Raw genomic sequence first — 17,187 nt, 5'->3', positions numbered from 1 at the left:
TTGTTCCACAGTTTTCTGATATATTCCGATTTATCCGTATATCTAGTAGCACAATATTCATAAGAATCTCAAAATGGAGCCGAAATATGTGAAAGCTGATAGCGGCAACCTACCAGACATAGACGCATTAATGGTTGCACTTTTCTTTAAAGATAATCCGGATTACTATGCTGCGGAACTTAGAAATGTAATAACAGCTGTGTGAGTATACGTAGAAATTGTTTATTTACGAACATTTCGATTTCGATGATACGAATACGACGACGATATATATATAGAATACGATGACGAGAATAGTATTTCCATACTGCACTTTAGTTTGAAAGAAAAAGTATGCTACTAACTACCTACTAATGCTGAAAGAGCTATGTTATGAGGTTATGTAGTAATACATTAAATACCTAAATACAACCAAATCCGCTGCTTTAACTACCATATTTATTTACAGTTAAATATTACTTACATCGAAGTGGTCTTCACACATTAAAACATTTGTATGATTTTTTATAGTCGTACTTGAACATTGCGGCACTATACACCATTTATATACCATTTGACAGTGAAATAATCAATTCAATGCACATAAACCATAAGATTTACTAAGGTCATTGACTGAGTTTACTCGCGTGTGACGTCACACGTGTCACGTGATTAGCCCCTTTGCAAAAACAGCGTTTAAGGCGCGTTCAAAATAAATAAACTTTAACATTGTTTTTTTATATTTAATACAGGAAATTTCACGGAAATATCAATGTAGTGTAATTATTAAGTCATAAACAATCAATTAAAACCATTTTCAAAAATTAGTCAAATAGCCTATTGTGTGTTGCATCTGTCATACTGCCGGCCGCCCCTCGCCCCGGCCGCCGGCGGCGGGCGGCGAGCGGGCCGGCCGGGCCGCGCACCGCGCAGGCGGTCGGGCGCGCCGGTGCCCGCCAGTCTGACCAATTAAAGAAGGCTCCCTTTCCATGCATATTATTAGCAATCAGTTACCTTCTTAACTCAGTCGGATAATATAATGAAAAAGCACGAGTGGAATAATACAAGGCGAGTAAAGATGATGAGATCAGCAGGGGTCGCACACGCTTTATTTGCTCTGTTGTTTACCTCACCTAAGGTGACTGATAACAAATATTACTCCGTTTTTGAATGTATAAGAAGGATGATTAATAATTCTAAACTGCCAGTAATTATACTAGGAGATTTTAATCTAAACTCTGCGAGTCCTGCTGTAAAAAGTGAATTTGAAATATTTCTTGCTGAATGTAATTTGTTACAGAATAATTTTTAAGAAAAAAAAAACCGACTTCAATGGGGGATGCCGTTGAAAGGTTACTTATTGTTGATGGTGCACTCCACACAATGAAATGAAAAAGACAGCATCTTTTGCCTAATGTTTTGATAGCATTTCGTTTCTGTAAGGGTCACAGTTCTAACCTAACCTAACCCACTTTTCTGATAGCAGTTCGGTTCTGTGAGGATCGCAGTTCAAAAAAAAGTCCAGGTCCATGTTTGGATCTGGGTCCATAACGAAGAGAATAAATCACCAAACGTGAACTATGTGTCGTTGAAGAGTTCCATTCTGATCATCATCAGCAGTTCCACTTCATCAAATGTCACTTTTTTATGTAAATGCTGGATTAGTTGATGAAAATACAAAAATCACTATATGTATGCCTTTTACATTTGACGAGTTCCCTCGATTCCTTATGGATCCCATCATCAGACCTCCAGCTTGACAAAAATGTGTCTTGAAAACGTAACTTGCTTAACAAACATAAAAAAGAAGACAAATCGCCAAACGTGAACTATGCGTCGTTAAAGAGTTCCATTCTGATATTTCTGATCATCATCAGCAGCTGCACTTCATCAACTGTCACTTTTTTAAATGGAAATGCTGGATTTTTTGATGAAAATACAAAAATCACTATATGTATGCCTTTCACATTTGAGGAGTTCCCTCGATTCCTCATGGATCCCATCATCAGAACTCGAGCTTGACAGAAATGTGTCTTGAAAACCTAACCAATCATAACGAAGAGGACAAATCGCCAAACGTGAACTATGCGTCATTGAAGAGTTCCGTTCTGATCATCATCAGCAGTTCCACTTCATCAAATGTCACTTTTTTAAATGTAAATGCTTGATTTGTTGATGAAAATACTAAAATCACTATATGTATGCCTATAAAATTTGAGGAGTTTCCTTGATTCCTCATGGATCCCATCATCAGAACTGCGTTTTGACTAAAACGGGACCAATCTGTATGTATATACTTACAATCAAAAAAATAATTTTCAAAATCGGTCCAGAAATGACGGAGTTATGGAGTAACAAACATAAAAAAAAAAAAACTTGAAGTCGGTTAAAAATACTGTATGTAACGATCTCGGTAGAATGTTAGACTTGATTTTGGTGAATGAGGCTGTAGTCGGAGTACAGGTATCTGCATGTGAGGGTATTGTTTCTAAAGAAGTACACCATACTCCATTAGACATAAGGATCCAAGTTAACACAAAACAGACTTCTAGAACCAGTCAATACCAAACCCGTAGTGAAACAGTTTCACCACCACAAAGAAATTATTGTAAAGCTGATTTCCCTCTTTTGTATGCTGAAATAGCAATTAATCGTTGGGACGATACCTATTCTCATAATAATGTCAATGATGCAGTCTCTGCTTTTTATGGTGCGCTCAAAGGAAATATTGCCAATGCAGTGCCTTTTAAGATACGTAAAATACGTAAAACCCTATACCCGTTATGGTTCTCCTCAGAAACTATCAAAATGAATACGCTAAAAAACCATTATCACAAATTGTATAAACAAAGTAACTATCAAATTAATGATCTGAAATATAGTTTATTTACATATTACAGACGACAAACAAAAATACTGTCAGAACAGGATTTCAAGATATATAATAAACGCGTCCAAATGAACATTAAGCAAGACGTTACATCATTTTGGTCCTATGTTAAAAGCAACCGGGTAAATAACGAGCACGCCACTTTTAGTGATTTAACTTTAGCTCAAATTGCCGAACAATTTTCAAAGTATTTTAGTAGTGTATTTCTACCAGACTCCCCCATATTAAATGTTCATAATGCATGTCAACACTGGGATCCATCACATCACCTCGTTTCCATTGACAACATTAATGAAAATGATGTACGTGCAGCTATAAAGCGACTGGCTCCCAAGAGCATGCAAGGCCCAGACTCCATTCCACAGTATTTCGTGCGTGACTGCTGCGAAGCTTTCGTGAAACCATTATTATTCATTTTTAATTTAGTCATTAAAACACACACTTATCCATCTAGCTGGAAAATCTCAAAAGTTCTCCCAATTCATAAAACTGGTTCTAAATCGGATTTTAAAAACTATCGACCAATTGCCGTTCTTTCTGTGTTTGGTAAAGTATTTGAAAGTATTCTATATAAATTTTTTTATCAACAATTAAAGGGATGGTTTACTGACTCCCAGCATGGTTTTATACATAACAGATCCACCAGTTCTAATCTCCTCAATATTGTAACGTACACAGCCCACCATTTGGATGACAGAAAACAAGTCGACGTTATATATTTAGATTTTCAAAAGGCTTTTGACAGGATTGATTGTGATGTTTTACTACAAAAAATGGCCAAGTCAGGTTTTTCCGAAATACTGTTAAAGTTCTTCGCCAATTATCTTTAAGATCGAAAACAATATGTCATGTATAACGCAGCCAAATCCGAAACATACTCCGTCTCGTCTGGTATAGGTCAAGGAAGCAGTCTTGGTGCACTATTATTTCTAATAACTATAAATGATCTCCCGGATTACATTAAGCATTCGTTAATACTGATGTTTGCTGATGATGTTAAGCTCGCTTTGCCTATACGCGATCAATCTGACATTATCAAGCTCCAAACAGATATTGATAGCGTGTACCAATGGGGTGTACGTAATAGTTTTCATTTAAATACAAGCAAATGTGCAGTCATGACCTACTCAAAGACGCCACACACCATGGATCGATCTTATACATTGAATGGTGAAAACCTGCAAAGTGTTAAATGTATGCGTGATCTCGGTACATCTTTTGATTCCGAAATATCACTCAGTCAACATATAATTCAAATTTGCAAAAGACCGAGAAAAGCCCTTGGCTTTGTTATGCGCCAGTCAAAACACTTTAATATTTATCATGTCATTACTTTATTATATAATGCATTTGTACGTACGCGCGTACGCCTACTAGAAACTAACTGTATTGTATGGAACCCGCACGAAAAAAAATACATTCTTCTTATTGAAAAAATCCAAAAGTCATTTATTAGGTATCTCTACTAGAAAACACATGGGTACTATTCCTACATGTATCCCACGGCGTTTATATTGGGAATGGTCTCATATCAAAGTCTTGAAGTACGTAGGCAGCTTGCAACAGTAAAATACTTTTTTAGACTAATACGTGGATCAATATTTAATCCATTGCTACTAGAATATGTTCATTTAAAGGTACCGACACCATTCGTTAGAGCTACTCTTACACCTCGCATTTCACCCATGTTCGTAATTCCCAAGACCAGCACAATGACACTAGTCACTAGTCCTCTATTTACCGCACTTAACCATATTAATAACATAATTTTACATAATCCCACTTGACATATTCTCACAATCAGAACCGAAATTCCTAGCCACAGCAGCCCGCTACCTAGAATCAATATCCACGCCCACAACTATTAATATTAATTAATTTAGTGATAAGCATATTATTTTAAGTTCATATATGTTTATAACCCATAACTTGCATGTTTGGTTTAACTGTAAATGTAAAGTTGGTTAATAAATAAAATAAAATTTTCTGGCTCGGACCTTTTGTCCTGGCTAGATGTCAGGCCGAGGCTATCGAAGTACCTCGTCAGAAAATGCCTTTCTTTCCATCCCTCGGCAACAATGTACTATAATTTGACATATTATATACCTCTTTAGAGATGTTATAATGCTCGTTGGCATAATAGAGAGCTTTCTCATGGTTCCCTAGAGCGGCGTGAGCGTTGCCGAGCGACCAACAGGCGCGGCCCTCGCCCACGCGGTCCTGCAGCTTCCTGGCGGAGGCGAGGTGGCGCGCGTGGTACTCCTCGGCGATGCGGTACTCGCGCAGCAGCGTGTACGTGTTGCCGAGCGAGTAGCACGCTTGCGCCTCCACGGCTGCGTCGCCTAGCTCCTCGGCCAAAGCCAAAGTTCGTCTGTGAAATCGTACTTCTATTACAACACAACTCATTATTTGAGAAATGAATAAATTGGGACAAACGGCTCTAACACTTTTTTTTTCAAGTCTTTACCTAAATTTATATTCTTGATTTATACACTCTAAAGTTTAAATTCGCATTCGCGCGTGATATTCACAATACCTTATTTTCCAAGCTAGTAGGTATCACAAATAGCCTATATGTTTACACTATAAATACTAACTGCACCTATAAATCGATCGCATGTATTCATGTTATATCATCGCAAAGGCATGGTTGAATGAATGTAGGTACCTATAGAACCATTAAACACTGACGAAGTTAATAAAACATGTCTTTTTAGGGTTCCGTACCCCAAGGGTAAACACGGCACCCTATTACTAAGACTCCACTGTCCGTCTGTCTGTCACCAGGCTGCAGGCAGGCATGCCGCTATTACAACAAATACTAAAAAGTACGGAACCCTCGATGGGCTACACCGACTCACAGTTGTCCGGTTTTTAAGTATTATATAAGTAATATTGGTTTAATGTAACTAATCTTATACACTGAACTTTTCAGAGCACTTATATTTTATTTGAATGTTTCAAGGCGTTTCATTTACAGAAATGTATATCATATAAATATAACAGATTTAATGATTTAAACTTTCACGATTTTTACTCATTATTATTCAACAACGACGGGACTTAATCGCGTAAAATAAGTTTTAAACTTGAGCCAGTCTTCTCCGAGACCACGGGGACAACGCCGTCCTCGAAACGTCGGAGGTAAATTTAAAACTTATTTTACGCGATTAAGTCCCGTCGTTGTTGAATAATAATGAGGTTTAATGATGTAGTTAATGTAGAGCTGAACTCGCAAGCATAGATAAGATAATTATTTATTTGCGTAAACATAGTAAAATTAAGTTGACATAACCATTATAAACAGTATCACGTGTCTAGCCAATGGCAGCATGCAAATATTAATCTTAAAATTAAGCTTTACAATCATTATTTACATTATAAAATATTTACATGACATAGATTTTCCATTAATATGTATATACATATATAACATTCATTGTCATTATTGTGTTACATAACTACACATAATTCATGTATCAATTTCCGAATTTAATAAATAATAATTAATTCTTGGCAGAAAAATAACCATCTTCCGGATCCATTGGCATATCAGTTCTAATATAACCATATTAGAACTGATATGCCAATGGATCCGGAAGATGGTTATTTTTCTAGGTTAGGTAATAAGAGGTGTACTAATAATTTCGCATCGCCATCTGACATGTTCTAATGCTTATATGCAATTAGCTCAATCGAAAATCTGTAAATGGGTACATTTTAATTTGCATGACTAAATAATAGGATAAGATAATCTAATAAAAAATTTAAAATTCTTTGCTATGTATGTCGGGCCGATTGTTTGAGAAAGAAATAAAACAAAAGAAATGCAACTTTATTTGGTTTATGAAAGGTTATGATTAACTAGTCTAGCCATAAATTCCGTTATAGCCGTAACGTAAATTACACATACCACTATTAATTAAAAGTTATTGAAACAGATTTTATATATCAAATGACGATTTTTTTTTAATGATTATTAGATTTTGTCGTCTCTTACGTATTTACGTGCCTTTTCACCAGCTCCGTCGGGAATTTCGACCCCATAGCTTTAAAAAAATGGGCCTTGTTCTCTAAGATACATAAAAAAAATATCCAGTAGATCAAACACTGACTTGCCGAGAGTCAGTAAGCTGCCTCAATAACCTTGGGAAATTAATCCATGTTCAGGTTTGGGAAGTTACGGAATACGGTGTTGCAAATAGGCTAAACTGTGTTACACTCGTGCACGTGTATTCACTAAAAAATGTAATCAATCAAATGTTAGATCAATTTTTCGCAAAAATTGGGCTTAGTGACCCTATTATCTGGGCCTGCTCACAAAACCAAAAAATACACGAGGTGATAGTCTCGCAGCACTTTGTTAACTACATCTGCCGCTTCCTTAGATCTGTATTCAGATTGTCAAAATTTGGTCACCTACATATTTTTTTCATAACAAGAATGTCATATTTCTGCAAAAAATGGTGCGTAAATTAGGCCCTCTTCGCTTGCTCCTTAATAGGCATGTATGAAGGTGAGGGCTGGCAACATGGAATAATTATTAGGCATTTTTTATTCGTTATTAGTCCCTTTATTAGGTATAAAACTTTATTAAATAACTTTAAAATTATAGTAGCTTAGAGACAATTAACTTTGTAACAGAATTTATGGCTAGACTAGGTAGATTGAAACAGAGTCATCGTAATGTACATTGGGCTTCCGAGGTTAAACATAGGTTGATCTTATATTCTTTGGGTTGATCCAAGTATTTAACCTTTACATAAAATGCATCAAAGGCCTCCTGCGTCTAAAGAAAAAATAATGTTACGTCAATTTTATGTACCTAACCTACTGTCAAAGTCATACCTAAATTCGAAAATAAATATTAACGAGCTAACTGGCAGTAAACAGTGTGTATATTTAACTTTAGATTTATTTAGGCTTCTCAGATTTAATATAATTTTGATCATAGGCATGTTTGATTTATAAATTTAATAATAATAAAATTTATTTAGTAGCTCGCAGTAAATACGAGTACAAAAAGTTAATAATAAAATACGTCGCGTGTGCATTTTGTTGTAGCAGAATTTCTGGGCCCAGGACACGCAGCGCGGACGTTATAAAGGTAAGGTTTCTTCCTTGTACCTTGGAAGATAAAAACCTAATCATTTTCGGACACTAATTAATGATTATTCCCGGACTGATATGGATATGATTCTTTTTGTAGACAAAAAGAATGACAAAAGTTGTTTCACCGTCTAGAACGCTTCTAACTGTTATAAGCATAGATAGCGTATGCCGTCAAAGTAACTTTGATGCTTTCAAACAAGGTTTACGTGTTTTGGCGTGCGAATGATATACATACATTATAATACACATCAGTATAGGACATGGTGTTGAAAGGAGTAAAAAAAGAATAGCGAACCTTAACCTTCTATGCAGGATTACAAAATATACCTAGTTTCTAGTTTAAACAGACTAAATACCGCCACATATACTTACTTCAAATAGAATTTCAACTTTCAAGGTCATTATCGCAAGTATTTCAAATAATATAACAATAGGACGCTTATCCCAGTTGTCAGTAACAGAAATGTGGACTCATGTATGGTACCCACGCCACATCAGTCCTTTAACGTCTCGAATAAAGTAAGCCTATATTATACTATATCAAAATTATTTTTTCACATACCTTTATAATATTAGTATGTGAAAATATAATTTAAAACAATCACGTATATTTCAGTGTGCAAACAAATTTGATACAAAAATGCTTAATGGAGCTTTAACAATACATACTTGTAATGTTCAGCAGCATTTTCAAATTCCCCAAGGAATATATGTGAATTGCCAAGGTTGCTGTTAGCCCGTCGCTCCGCGGGTTGGTCGCCAAATTCTTGAGCGATCTGGAGTCGTTCGGTGTGGTATCGGATCGCTCTCGCGAAATCTCCTAAGAGGTAGCAAGTGTTGCCGAGATTGCCGCAAGCGCGGCCCATCGCTTGCCTGTCACCAAGGCTTCGCATCAGCTCGAGATTTTCCCTGAAAATTATTAGAACATAATTTTTAAGAAAAAAAACCGACTTCAATGGGGGCCTCTGAAAGTTCACTTATTGTTGATGGTGCACCCTTAGATTCCAGACAATGAAATGAAAAAGACAGCAACTTTTGCCTAATTATGTAGAAAAGGAGGTAAAACCATCCACTTTTCTAGTAGCATTTCGTTTTTGTAATGGTCACAGCTCTAACCTAACCTAACCTACTTTTCTGATAGCAGTTGTGTTCTGTGAGAATCGCAGTTCAAAAAACCCACTTTTCTATTAGCATTTCTGGGTCCGGGTCTGGGTCCGGATCCGAGTCCGGGTCCGGGTCTGGGTCCGAGTTGGGATCCATGTCCAGACCCGGGTCCGGATCCGAGTGCGGGTCCAAGTTTGGGTCTGGGTCCATAAGGAAGAAAACAAATCGCCAAACGTGAACTATGTGTCATTGAAGAGTTCCATTTTGATCATCATCAGCAGTTCCACTTCATCAAAAGTCACTTTTTAAAATGTAAATGCTGGATTTGTTGATGAAAATACAAAAATCACTATATGTATGCCTTTCACATGTAAGGAGTTCCCTCGGTTCCTCGTGGGTCTCATCATCAGAACTCGAGCTTGACAAAAATATGTCTTGAAAACGTAACTTGCTTAACAAACATAAAGAAGAGGACAAATCGCCAAACGTAAACTATGCGTCATTAAAGAGTTCTGTCCACGCATGTAGGGGTGGACGAGAAGATCTTGGGGTCGTGGATGAGGTGAGTTAAATGACACTCATAGTCCAATACATTCACGTATAATAAACTTTGTGATACAGAGGTGTTAAGTTATCACTGTAAGCGGACGGGCTCGACCGTCCGTCGCAAGATTGCTGAGAGAATGGCCGATGCCGGTCCCGCTGCCCCGCGCCCCGCACCATGCATTGCGTCGGCGACGGCTCCCGAAGATGCCCGAACAAAGACGAGGCGTTAACATCCTCCGCGGCGTTGAAAGCATACTGCTTTCAAGGGATCAGATGCTGAAGACTGATTTTTAGGGATCGGTCTGATCATTCCTTGACTTGTTGCCCTCGTCATCGGGTTCAGGATCAGTTGGCAGAAGACACATCTTGTTTACGGCCCTTTTGATTGGACCTTTCTCCGTCAATATATCAGCGACCCGACAAACGCCGTCAGGGCCATTGTAGAGATGAATGACGCGCCCCATGCGCCATTGTAACGGCATCAGATTGTCTTCCTTTAGCAGAACGAGGTCTCCCATCTGGATTCCTCTCTGATTAGTTTTCCATTTTACTCGCTGTTGAAGCTCAGCCATAAATTCGCGACGCCATCTTTCCCAAAACTGCTGCCGGAGAAGCTCGATGCGCTTGTATCTGGTTACTGGGTTGCCCGTGACGGGTAGAGATGGCACAGATGAAGTCAGTGGCCGAGTTATCAAAAAATGCCCTGGGGTAAGGGGATTCATGTCGTTGGGGTCTGATGAAAGAGGAGTGATTGGACGGGAATTCAGAATAGCCTCTGATTGCACAAAAAGAGTAGTCAACTCCTCAAACGTCAGGTTTGCGTTACCAGCAATACGTTTTAAATGAAACTTGGCTGCTCGGACGCCAGCCTCCCATATTCCGCCGAAGTTAGGCGCGTACGCGGGAATAAATTTAAAGTTAATCGACTCGTTAGCTGCGTAATCCGAAACTGGATGACGGCTGGACCGTAAAACTCTACCCAGCTCATTGTGCGCGCCTACAAAGTTCCTCCCGTTATCACAATAAATTACCTCGGGCTTGCCACGACGCGATACGAACCTGCGTAGACACAATATGAAAGCTTCGGTGGATAAATCGCTAACCACCTCAAGGTGAATCGCCTTTGAGGCGAGGCAAACAAAGACACATAGGTAGGCTTTAGTATTACGACTGCCACGTCCCTTCTTATTAGCTATCATGAAAGGACCGGCGAAGTCAATCCCAGTAGAATGGAAAGCGGAACTTGTTTCTACTCTTACGCTCGGTAGATCACCCATTATAGGCTGAACTGTTTTGCCTCGTTGCCTAACACAGTCAACACATCTTTGAGACATACTTCGAGCTAAATTCCTACCACCTACTGGCCAGAACTCTTCACGTAGTGATGATAAAATCAACTGAGCACCTGCGTGATACAAACGTAAGTGCTCGTATCTCATAATAAGTTTCGTAAAGTGATGCTTAGCATCTAACAAAATTGGGTGTTTTTTATTAAAATGATAGTTAGAATTACTAATTCTCCCTCCTACACGTAAAATACCACTGGGATCCACGAAAGGGTTGAGAGACAAAAGTCTACTTCGGTTATGAAGCGGTTTACCTTGGCTTAAATTTTGGATGTCTTTTTGAAACGACTGCGCTTGACATTTTTTAACTAAAAACGCTAACGAATCCTTGAGCTCCTGAACTGATAAAGGTCCCTTAAGTTTGGCATTTGATTTTCTACAGTTATGTGTAAACCGGAACACGTAAGCATAAATTCTTTTCAAACGTACGTAACTCGAATGTCGATCGAATGTTACGACGGGATCACCAGAGCTTAAAGTTTCGTCCTTAACTGTTAATAACGCCTTAACCTCAGGTAAGGCTATAGGCGTTTGAGGCTGAGAGGGCCATTCGCTGAAATCCTTCTTCAGGAACGAAGGACCTTCCCACCAGAAAGACAAAGAAGGCAGATGCTGAGGGTCAACGCCCCGCGACGCTAGGTCTGCTGGATTTAAGTCCGTAGGTACGTGTTTCCACTCGTGACCTTGAGTCAACTCATTTATTTTATTAACTCGAATGCGCACGAAAGCTTGCAGCGTTTTAGACTGCGATTTTAGCCAACCGAGAACGACCATACTATCGGTCCACATTACATATTTGACAATTTCTGTTTTTATAGACTGAGCTACTTTCGTGCACAATTGAGCTCCTAACAAACTGGCGCACAGTTCAAGCCTTGGGATACTTAAAAGTTTAATAGGGGCCACTCGGGCCTTTGCGCAAAGCAGTCGAACTGTCACCTGATCATTGCTATCAACTGACCGCAAATAAACACAAGCTCCATACGCCTCTTGCGACGCATCAACAAAACAATGAATCTCTGTGCGCTCAGTATTAGGTAAATCACAAAGAACATGTCTACTTAGATTGATATTTGATAAATGATCCAAATTGTTGACAAATTTACACCATCTTTTTTCAAAATCCGACGGTACTGGAGTATCCCAGTCCAATTTGGCAGACCACAAATTCTGGAGAAGAATCTTAGGTTTTACTATACAGCAACATAGAAGCCCTAATGGGTCAAACAATTTGCAAGTTGTAGATATGATAGTTCGTTTTGTTATTTTATTTGGTGGTGCAAAGTCTATCGGAAAATGCAAGGTATCCGCCTGAGGAGACCATTTTAGGCCTAAAACTGAAGCATCATTATTAAAGTCAAGGCATTTTATTAACTCGAATGCGCACGAAAGCTTGCAGCGTTTTAGACTGCGATTTTAGCCAACCGAGAACGACCATACTATCGGTCCACATTACATATTTGACAATTTCTGTTTTTATAGACTGAGCTACTTTCGTGCACAATTGAGCTCCTAACAAACTGGCGCACAGTTCAAGCCTTGGGATACTTAAAAGTTTAATAGGGGCCACTCGGGCCTTTGCGCAAAGCAGTCGAACTGTCACCTGATCATTGCTATCAACTGACCGCAAATAAACACAAGCTCCATACGCCTCTTGCGACGCATCAACAAAACAATGAATCTCTGTGCGCTCAGTATTAGGTAAATCACAAAGAACATGTCTACTTAGATTGATATTTGATAAATGATCCAAATTGTTGACAAATTTACACCATCTTTTTTCAAAATCCGACGGTACTGGAGTATCCCAGTCCAATTTGGCAGACCACAAATTCTGGAGAAGAATCTTAGGTTTTACTATACAGCAACATAGAAGCCCTAATGGGTCAAACAATTTGCAAGTTGTAGATATGATAGTTCGTTTTGTTATTTTATTTGGTGGTGCAAAGTCTATCGGAAAATGCAAGGTATCCGCCTGAGGAGACCATTTTAGGCCTAAAACTGAAGCATCATTATTAAAGTCAAGGCAATTCGTAGACCCTGACTGGTCTTCTAAAATTTGTGGACAATTCGTGCGAAACTTGCGCAGGGGAAAGCATGCAGAATTTAGAACATTAACAACGTTTTCGTAAATATATTTTAACTCTTCTACTGTTGACGACCCTGTATTAAGATCGTCAATGTAAAAATCATTTTTAATGACGTTAGAAGTGAGTTCATCTTGACATTCGAGTGCTAACTGCTTGAGGCACCTTGTTGTGATAAAAGGTGCCGAAGCCATTCCATACGTAACAGTGCTGAGCTGAAAAATCTTGACAGGCTGATCAGCCTGGTCTCTCCAAAGAATGAGCTGAAGATGGCGCTGTTGTTCGCTAAGAGAGACCTGCCTATACATCTTTTCGATGTCACCTGTTAGAACGAACCTATTAGTACGGAAACGTAAAAGTATTGAAAGTAGGTCACTTTGCACGACTGGACCTACTGCCTGGATGTCATTCAGAGACTTGCCTGAGCTCGTCGGAGCTGACGCATCATATACGACTCTAAGCCTTGTAGTTTCTTTTTGCTCACGAATAACACAGTGGTGGGGCAAGTAACACCCGAAACTTGGCCGTTTAACTTCAGCCATGTGTCCTAAATCAGCATATTCCCGCAAAAAATTACGATACTGTTCTTTAACGTTGGGATTTTTATCTAACCTTTTTTCCAAGTTAAGAAAACGTCTCATAAGTATAGGATATGAGTTTCCGAGAGTTTCCTCGGGTTTTTCCTTGAATGGCATCTGTACAGAGAATCGACCATCAGGTAAACGAGTAGTATTTTCAACATAACGAGTTTCACAAAACTCTTCATCAACAGACAAAGACTTACAATCGGAAGGCAAATCTTCCACCTCCCAAAAACGCTTTAGAGAATCATCGACCTCTTGTAGTGACGTCTTGTGCCTTGTAGTGGCTAAATGACAATGAACATTAAATTGGTTGTAGCTTTCGCCCGTGCGACCAACTACTAACCATCCTAACTTAGTATCTTGTAGCATAGGTTTTCCTTCTCCTAGATCTATTTGATCTGGCTTAAGAACTCTAAAGAATTTGTCCCCTGACAACAGAATATCAACCTGATCCGGTTTATAGAACAGCGGATCAGTTAATTCAACATGCGGGAAATCTAATTTTTCAACATCGATTGCCACATTTGGCACGTCATCCGATATTGTGGGGACCACCCAAAAATCAGCAGCTAATTCGTAAGAATTAAAGCGAGACCTAACTTTTAGTTGGATACTTTCCGATATCTCCGTTTTCTGTTTATTGATCCCACTAATATCAAACGGTTCAATTTTATTTGTAGGTAGCTTCAACTTTTGCTTAAAATTTTCTGACATTAAACACGATTGACTACCATTGTCCAAGAGTGCACGAGCGACATAAGTAGTGTTATTCTTAGGACAATATACTTCGACTTGAGCCGTGCACAACATAACCTGACCCGATGCGTCAGCGTCAGTCGACATGTGAACAACAGAGTTTACATTTTTTACAGTGTCGGTAGGTGCAACATTCTTATTATTACTGACGCTGTCGCAATGCAAGAGAGAATTGTGTTTATTCTTGCAACTACGACAGGAACCTTTTAAAGTGCATTGAGAACCATCATGTCCCGCGCGTAGACAATTGTTACAAAGTTTATGTTTTGAAACCTCAACAAGCCTATCTTCTAGACTCAAAGACTTAAACTTGGTGCACTGATAAACATGATGGTTCTGGCCGCATACTAAACACGGTTTAATTCGTGGTCCCTCGCCAGAAGAAACAAAAGACTTATTATTTTTGTTTTCCTTAAAAACAGGTTTACTCTCATTTGACCGACTGCAAAACATCGTTTCTAATACATTAGCACGATTACGTAAAAACTCTTTAAAATGCTCTAAAGTGGGTACTTCAGAAGAATTTTTATTTAAATCACCTGAGGGTAGACGTGAAAAACTGCCTTTATACTCTTCCCACTTTCCATTTGTTTTGGGATCTAACTTCGCCGAGACCAAAAAAATCACTAACGGGTCCCAACCCTGAGTTGAAATACCCAACGTATCCAATGAACTTAAATTTTTCGACACAGTATCAATTAAGTACCTTAATGCCTTGAACGACTCCTTTTGTATAGGATTAATATTTACGATCGCACTTAAATGATTATTTATTAATATATTTTTATTATCGTATCTTTCACACAATGTTTTCCACGCAAGCTCGTATCCGCTGGCAGAAAAATCAATTGACCTTATTGCTAAACTAGCACTTCCTTGTAGCGAATTCCTTAAATAGTGAAATTTATTTACTGGCGCGATTGACTCGTTGTTGTTGATCAATGACTCAAATAAATCTTTAAATTCTAACCAACGCGTGTAATTTTCCATCAAACGTCGGCAAATTTATTACTGGTAGACGAACTGACGAATGTTTTTCATGACAAGAACTTGACTTAGTTGAGCCACTGTCCACACTATTTTTGGCCGAAAACGAATCAATTATATCTTGCGCTAACGCAATTTGCGAATAGAAAACACTTTCGGTTTGAGTCCGTTCCGCTATTTGTTCGTCTAAATTAGAGGAAATATCTTCAAGTTGAACTTGCACGGCGTCATAATCAACCATTAATTTGCGAAGTCCATCTAATCGCAAACTGAGTTCCTTTATTAATAATGACGTTTGCTCAGACTCTTGTACAGTCTTTACAAAGTCTTTAAACACGGTCAACTGACTTTTAAGTCCACCGCGCCTTCTATTTAATTTTTTAACCAATTCCTCACCCATTTTAAACAATAAACAATGAGCTAGGTAAATAAAATGGTGCAATCAAACCGGTAACACGATCCAGCCGTCTGGTCCAGCAACGCTGCCGCCGAGCCCGCCAGCAGCACCGACCGCGTCAGGCGAACCCGTCTCCACAGCGCTCGTACTCGCGAATAGCCCGGAAACCGCGTAGCAACAGGGCCCCGGTAACAGCGCGCAGCGAAGTACACTGGAATTTACCACAACGGACTTTGAACCATAGGAATTCACCTCAATGGACTTTGAACCCTATCTCGTAATTACCTATTAAATGCAAATAGACACGAAAATACACCTTTAATAAGTCGAAGCAAATAAAATGTATTAATCTTTATGCATAAGAAAGAAGGCAAAACTAAATTATTGCATAGAAGTAGCAAGCGTGGCATAGAACAAAATTAACGGTAGGTATTTATAATGGTACCTACAATGTACACTTTTTAAACATTAACTTAATTTGTCTTATTTTAAACTAATAATTACTAGCGTATTGTTATTCCATAAAACTTAAAAGACGAGCTACTTATTGATTTATATAGAAATCATTTATGACGAAGCGATAAGATTGAAATAACGGTGCATAAAAAAAAACCGGCAAGCATTATCGAGCTAATTACCGAATTTAAACAACTTCTTTTGCAATTTTAAATGCATTGATCTATACGGAAACCAAGCAATATATAACTTAGTGCTCAAAATAGTGCAAATTGGCTGGTACGCATAAAGCGAGATACATAACCTGACGTTTGCAAGCAGGCTAACACTAATTGTAGCAAACAGAAGTTTTAAAAAATTAGGGAACAAAAGGAACGGGCTTACTTCACATCGGCATTGACTTTCGACGATCTCAACTTGTAGTGTTGCAGAATCCAAAGCGCCCGGCAGTAATTCCAGTTTCTTTGTTCTTGCGTAGATGCGTAGTCCGTTATTTCTCGACAATCGCCATTACAGTCGCTCGAACTTCAACGGTCGCCTTATGACCGTTTTATTTCAAGAAGTCACGGTCGCCAGATGTCCACGCATGTAGGGGTGGACGAGAAGATCTTGGGGTCGTGGATGAGGTGAGTTAAATGACACTCATAGTCCAATACATTCACGTATAATAAACTTTGTGATACAGAGGTGTTAAGTTATCACTGTAAGCGGACGGGCTCGACCGTCCGTCGCAAGATTGCTGAGAGAATGGCCGATGCCGGTCCCGCTGCCCCGCGCCCCGCACCATGCATTGCGTCGGCGACGGCTCCCGAAGATGCCCGAACAAAGACGAGGCGTTAACAAGTTCCATTCTGATCATCATCAGCAGTTCCACTTCATCAAATGTCACTTATTAAAATGGAAATGCTGGATTTGTTGATAAAAATACAAAAATCACTATATG

At 38.8% G+C, this 17,187-nt stretch overlaps 1 protein-coding gene across 1 annotated transcript in view; it reads right to left on the bottom strand.

The window, feature by feature from the left end:
* Positions 1-17,187, bottom strand: part of LOC134754251 (G-protein-signaling modulator 2) — a 56,834-nt gene that overhangs the window by 22,994 nt on the left and 16,653 nt on the right. The window contains exons 4-5 of the mRNA XM_063690450.1: positions 8,651-8,890; positions 4,976-5,240 (exon numbers count right to left, since the gene is read on the bottom strand). Coding sequence (XP_063546520.1) covers positions 4,976-5,240; positions 8,651-8,890 — 505 coding nt within the window. The remainder of the gene's footprint in view (positions 1-4,975; positions 5,241-8,650; positions 8,891-17,187) is intronic.

Source organism: Cydia strobilella, chromosome Z, assembly GCF_947568885.1.
Source record: "Cydia strobilella chromosome Z, ilCydStro3.1, whole genome shotgun sequence".
Classification (NCBI taxonomy): Eukaryota; Metazoa; Arthropoda; class Insecta; order Lepidoptera; family Tortricidae; genus Cydia; species Cydia strobilella.
The sequence above is the reverse complement of the archived record's forward strand: the minus strand, read 5'-3'. Positions and strand labels throughout refer to the sequence as shown.